Genomic DNA, 6000 nt, shown 5'->3' on the forward strand with positions numbered 1-6000 from the left:
ACCTTACCCCCAGAACCCACCTCACCCCTGCCCACTTTGACAACCTAGGATGGCTTAGAGTCGACGACAGAGTACAGCAACTTGCAATGGGCCTGGTCTACAAGATACACTATACGACTAAGGTACCCATGTACATGTCAAAATACTTCCCAAAGGTCAGTGAATACCACGACCACAACACCAGAGGAAGCTCAACAAATCATGTTAAACCCAGATTCGGCTCAAACAAGGGACTAAACACGTTTCGCTATTATGCCACATCAATGTGGAACGCCCTACCCAAAGCTGTAAAGGAATGTGACTCCCTACCCACATTCAAAACCGCTCTTAAAGAGCACCTACGGGAGGCTGCAATTCGAAACTGGCCACCGTAAATGTCCAAACCCCCCCACCCCTCCTAATAGACAGTCTCCTCTCCACCGTATGTATATTTCTCTCCCACCCACCCACCCCCTCCTAATGTACAGTGCCCTCCCCATCATATGTATATACTCTGTCAGGATCTATGGGTCACAGTACTGTATATTTGCATATCGTATATGTCACAAATGTATCAGTACTAAATATCTGTATGTCATTATACCATACATGTCATGTATGTTGTGTATGTCATAAATGTCACTATGAATTGAAAATGGGGGGGACCCTGATGTAAACAAGACAAACGTCTTTCTCTGGTCTGCATCCCCTTAACAATTCATTCAACCTAACCTAGTTCTCTTCTACTTCCACTCAGTGCTCCAGCTCTGATAATATATGAAAGCAACCCATTACACTTGGGACTATGACATCACATTACACTTGGGACTGGGTCATCACATTACACTTGGGACTATGACATCACATTACACTTGGGACTGGGTCATCACATTACACTTGGGACTATGACATCACATTACACTTGGGACTGTGTCATCACATTACACTTGGGACTATGTCATCACATTACACTTGGGACTATGACATCACATTACACTTGGGACTGTGTCATCACATTACACTTGGGACTATGACATCACAGTACACTTGGGACTATGACATCACATTACACTTGGGACTATGACATCACATTACACTTGGGACTATGACATCACATTACACTTGGGACTGTGTCATCACATTACACTTGGGACTATGACATCACATTACACTTGGGACTATGTCATCACAGTACACTTGGGACTATGACATCACATTACACTTGGGACTATGTCATCACAGTACACTTGGGACTATGACATCACATTACACTTGGGACTATGACATCACATTACACTTGGGACTATGACATCACAGTACACTTGGGACTGTGTCATCACATTACACTTGGGACTATGACATCACAGTACACTTGGGACTATGACATCACATTACACTTGGGACTGTGTCATCACATTACACTTGGGACTATGACATCACAGTACACTTGGGACTATGACATCACAGTACACTTGGGACTATGACATCACAGTACACTTGGGACTATGAAAGTCATCTTTGGTAAACACCAGTATTGGTTCAGCCTCAGTGAGGTTGTGTAGCTAGTTGCTTATCAACCATACTAGTCGTCGTGTTTATAACTGTGGTCTCTCCTGACGGGCCGCAGCCAGGAGAGAGCGGCCCAAGAGAGGGGTGCGCTCACAGCCGGCGGTGGGGGAGAGTGAGTAGCAGACTGTTTACGCACCCAGAGCTAGGCCTGTAGCCCAAAACTGTGTTTGAAAATAGTTTGAAATATTTTAAAACAGGTTCAATATTTGAACATTCGAAAGAACTAGGAAGGGATAGTTTTGGAACCCTAGCCCTACGTCCTACTTACCATTGATGTTGTTGATCAAGATTCAAGATTCAAGAGGTTTATTCATCACATACACAAGACATATAGTGAAATGAAGGTGGCCATGCCTGCTTCGATTGTGCAAAAATAAAAATAAAAATAGAATAGAAATAAAATAGACATGATAAAAGTACTAAGTACTACTATACAATATACAGTTATACCCTATGTCACCATGCTATCCTAACTATACTATACACAAACATCCAGTTATGTTTTGTTTTTTCCTTTAAAGTGACCTTTTTTCTTTCCTTTAGTCAAGTAATAAAGTAAGAGGGGGCAGCCCTACTATAGACATACTGTATATACTGTACAACCTTTCCTCCCTCATCTTCCTCAAGTATTTTATTCTTCTGTTGACGGGGAGTAAAGGCTCTTTAGTTAAACCCAACTCACTCTCCCTTGCAGGCTGGGAGAAAGAGAAGGAGGAAGAGGAGAGGAAGAGGATGAACCAGAGGGAGGACGACGGCGACGACGACAGGAAGAGCCGCGGCCACGTCCAGGAAGCGGTGGAGAGGAAGAACCGGGAGGTTCTGGCCAATCGGCACGCGGTGGAGGAGGAGGAGCGGCGCAAGAAAGAGCAGCTGCTGGCGAAGATGCGCGAGATCGACCGGCAGAATCAGCCTCGCCGCGACCCCGTGTTCACGGAGGCCGACGCCTCACCGTCCGGTCACGGCCCCGCGGTCCGTTCTCCTCCGCCCCGCTTTCCCACCGAGCCAAAGAACCAGAACCCGTCCATCTTCAGCTTCACGGAACCGGAGGAGTCCGTGAATTTACGCGGCGGCACCGCGAGCAGGGAAGGTGCCGGGAGAAGTGTGGGCGTGGAGGGTGGGGTAGGGGCGTCGGGGAGGAGAGGAGTGCGGGCTCAAGTCTCCAACGAGGACCTGGCGTTCGGAAACTACACTCCCTCCTTCGGACGTCCGTCCACTCGAGGTTCCCCCGGCTTCCCCGCTCCTTCGCCCAAAGAGGACAGGGACGCCGCACTGGAGGCGATGGGGGTTTTCAGTCTCGGACGGTCGGAGAAAGAGCGGGAAAAGGAGCAGGAGAGGGGCGCGGGAAAGGAAGGGACAGTCGGGAGATCCAGCCTGATGCAGCAGCTGTTCGGAGCCTCAGTCACGCCTCCTGCCGCAGAGAGAAAGACGGACGTCCTGCGGAGTCCACCGACCAGCGACGCCACGCGTCTGAGGAGGGAGGGAATGTTCACCTTCACCTCCGGGGCCCCGGGTCCCGCCACGCCCCCAGGACCGCTCCTTCGCGCCCTGCACGTGGCCGAGAGCAGGCCCGTGGTCCGTGCCGTCGCCTCGTTCGACGACGACATCGAGGAACTCACTTTGTGATTTTGGCCGGAAAGAAGGAACTTGCTTTTTCTTAGTTTGATGATGGAGTGGAGGACGTCGGCCGTCTGATAGGCCAACTCGGCTGTCAGTCATGTCCGTGTGATCTTTCACATGAAATGTGATGGTAAATTATTTCTGTTGTGGATTCGGATAAATTATTTCATCATTATGGACCAATGACTAAGGAGGACTGTACATAAATTCGGGTGGCAAGGTCAGCTTTTTAAGGACTGAGCTCTCAAAAGATGTAAAATGTATTTGTTTGCATATGACAGTTGTGAAATGTGAAAAACAGTTCATGTGGTTTAAAAAAAAAAGAAAAATCAAATGAGTTGATTTTCACATTGTGTGAATGCTTTGTAAATGTAACGGCTCTTTTAAATATCCAGTACAATGATTTTCTTTAAGTCATACATTTCCTGTGCAATGTTAATGTTAATGAGTATACATTTTTCAGCTTCAGATGTATCATTTGATTTGTAGACATTTGAAGTGTTTTATGTCTCCCTCTCTAAGCACAGCCAACTCTCAGGAGACTGAGGGGGCGTGGCCTTCTGTTCACTTGATACTTAATTAACCAATAATACACGAGAACCAGTGGTATGTCATGAATATTGCCACGGCTGTGATGCGCCCGCAGCCACGAGAGCGAAGCTCGAGTCAGTAGGCATCACAGAGTGGCAATATTCATGATATTCCACTGGTTCTCGTGTATTATTGCTTTTATACAGCAAGTTGCACCGTCGGGAAAAATATAGGATGAATACAGACAATTCTAGGGTCTTTTATATTGATTTCAGTGAACTTGGCGTAGAAAATGTTTTCCTAAAGATGTCTCGTTGCTATGGAATTTCAAATGGAGTAGGCTATCAACAAGCTATCGAAAGTCGGAAAAAGTCATCAGCACCTCGGACAGTTCCGGGAGTCGGGCCAGTTCAATGCCCAGGCCGTCCACTTGATGGTGTTGAAGCCTAGGATCAATTGCGGCTTTTCTCCAGCGCGTCCAGCTTGTCTTTCGTTGGATTGGCAGCACGTCTAATAATGCTGTTTTTCTGAATACCGGTAGATGTTGGCTCGTCCTCTTTATATATCCACTTGTTTATGGTTAACGGGTACGTTAAATCAAACGTAATGTTGTCCGCGGAGTAGGTCATGTTGACACAGTTTCCGTTTGATGAATGGCAGTTGAAACTTTCTACAACATTCTAAAGCCAGCGCAGTGGTATTATTCATGGTGATTTAACTGTGAGTGTATCATGAATATACTCACGGTTTAGAACGCTCTCGACCAATCACAATGCGTGGTCGGACCTACCTGTTGTATAAGATGCTTTATTGTTAAGCACTGTGTCCTCTCCACTAGATGTGACTGATGGGCCAATCAAGGAAACCCGACACATTATGCAGTCTCTTTCAAGATATGGATCTGAAACGGCTTGATTCTGTTGTTATTCAAGGAGATGGACATCGAAGGGCTTTAGTCATCATTTTCACAACAACAGTTCTAACATTTTGGGTGACGCCACTTGCACTTGCCACTTGCACTTGTAACTATATATGGCTGGGTGATATGAAATACATTCATATCACGGTTTTAAATGGAATTTTTCCCGATGTCAATATGTATCGTATTTGTTCACAAAATTACAAGATAAATAATCCAATTGCTGTTCATGGCATTGAACTGCATGATCATGTAAAGTGATCAATGTAATTTTCAAATAACATCCCCTAAAATATTGAAGATCTCACTTGGAGGGGAATTTTTGTTAATTGTGGTTATCATTCATGTAGATGGCAGAATTGTATGCAACAATATCACAATTCCATCCCGATATGATCCAGATATAATATATATTATATTATAGTAAGGGATACTATTGAATTATCACCCACCCCTATACATTAACCATTACTTAAATGTTTTTAAAGACAGAAGTTGAAGAGCCATAGAGCAGGGTAATATTTATTTTGGGAAAACATGCCATAAAATGTATACTAATGGATGACATGACACTACTCTATCTCACTTTTTGTAGTGTTTGTGTCATGGATTTTTTTAACCCTTTTACTACCGTGAAAGGGTTAACCTTTTATGTGTGTGTGTGTGTGCAGGGTTACGGTTGGTGGAAAAAATAAATACTGTCAGATGTTCAGGATCTTTTTTTCAGTTATGATACATCACAATTACATCAGTATGATAATCATGTTAAGTATGTAGTCCATCATAACAGGCTGCATGGTGATGGGAAGTGTGATGCTATTTCAATTTACATTCTGAAATAATTTTGTGAGAAATCTGACTTGATATTTTAGTAAGCATTAATTTAAGTGTATCACAATTCACAAAATGAAAAATTCCCACAATACGACCACGCAGATTAAAAAGTGTCAGTATAGCCCATTTCCCAGTTATTCTTAAAGCTCCCTATAGAATGTTCTGTTGCTGCCAGATAATTGAATGAATACAATAGCAATTGACAGCGAATGTATTCAGAATTAAGGTACTGTAACACCCTGCCACATTTTTTTATATTAATAAGATTTTTGTTAAAGTTGTGATACAATTCGTAGAATTAACACTTTAATCGCCGAAGACGCTGGGCAGCGTCTTTCCCCGCCATGCTTATTCTGCCGAAGACGCTGGACAGCGTCTTTGATATCAATATTTCAAAAATCTGTGATCGAAATCATATTTCTCCCCCGGAGACATATGTACTGGTGAGCCCCTCTCAACTCTCCAACGGTTCAAGAGCGCCATCTGGTGGCCGATCGCCCAAACAGGAAGTGATGCGGATGAAGTGGTGCTCACCCATATTTCGTCCAGGC

The 6000-nt window shown here is 44.4% G+C and overlaps 1 protein-coding gene across 1 annotated transcript in view; it reads left to right on the top strand.

Annotated features, from left to right (window-relative positions):
• The window catches only part of lca5 (lebercilin LCA5), a 46663-nt gene extending 41596 nt beyond the window's left edge, over positions 1-5067 (top strand). Inside the window, exon 11 of the mRNA XM_084314150.1 lies at positions 2243-5067. Coding sequence (XP_084170276.1) covers positions 2243-3171 — 929 coding nt within the window. The 3' untranslated portion in view covers positions 3172-5067. The remainder of the gene's footprint in view (positions 1-2242) is intronic.
• Positions 5068-6000: the final 933 nt, after the last annotated feature.

The sequence above is a fragment of the Notolepis coatsorum genome (assembly GCF_963971535.1).
Source record: "Notolepis coatsorum genome assembly, chromosome: 5".
Classification (NCBI taxonomy): Eukaryota; Metazoa; Chordata; class Actinopteri; order Aulopiformes; family Paralepididae; genus Notolepis; species Notolepis coatsorum.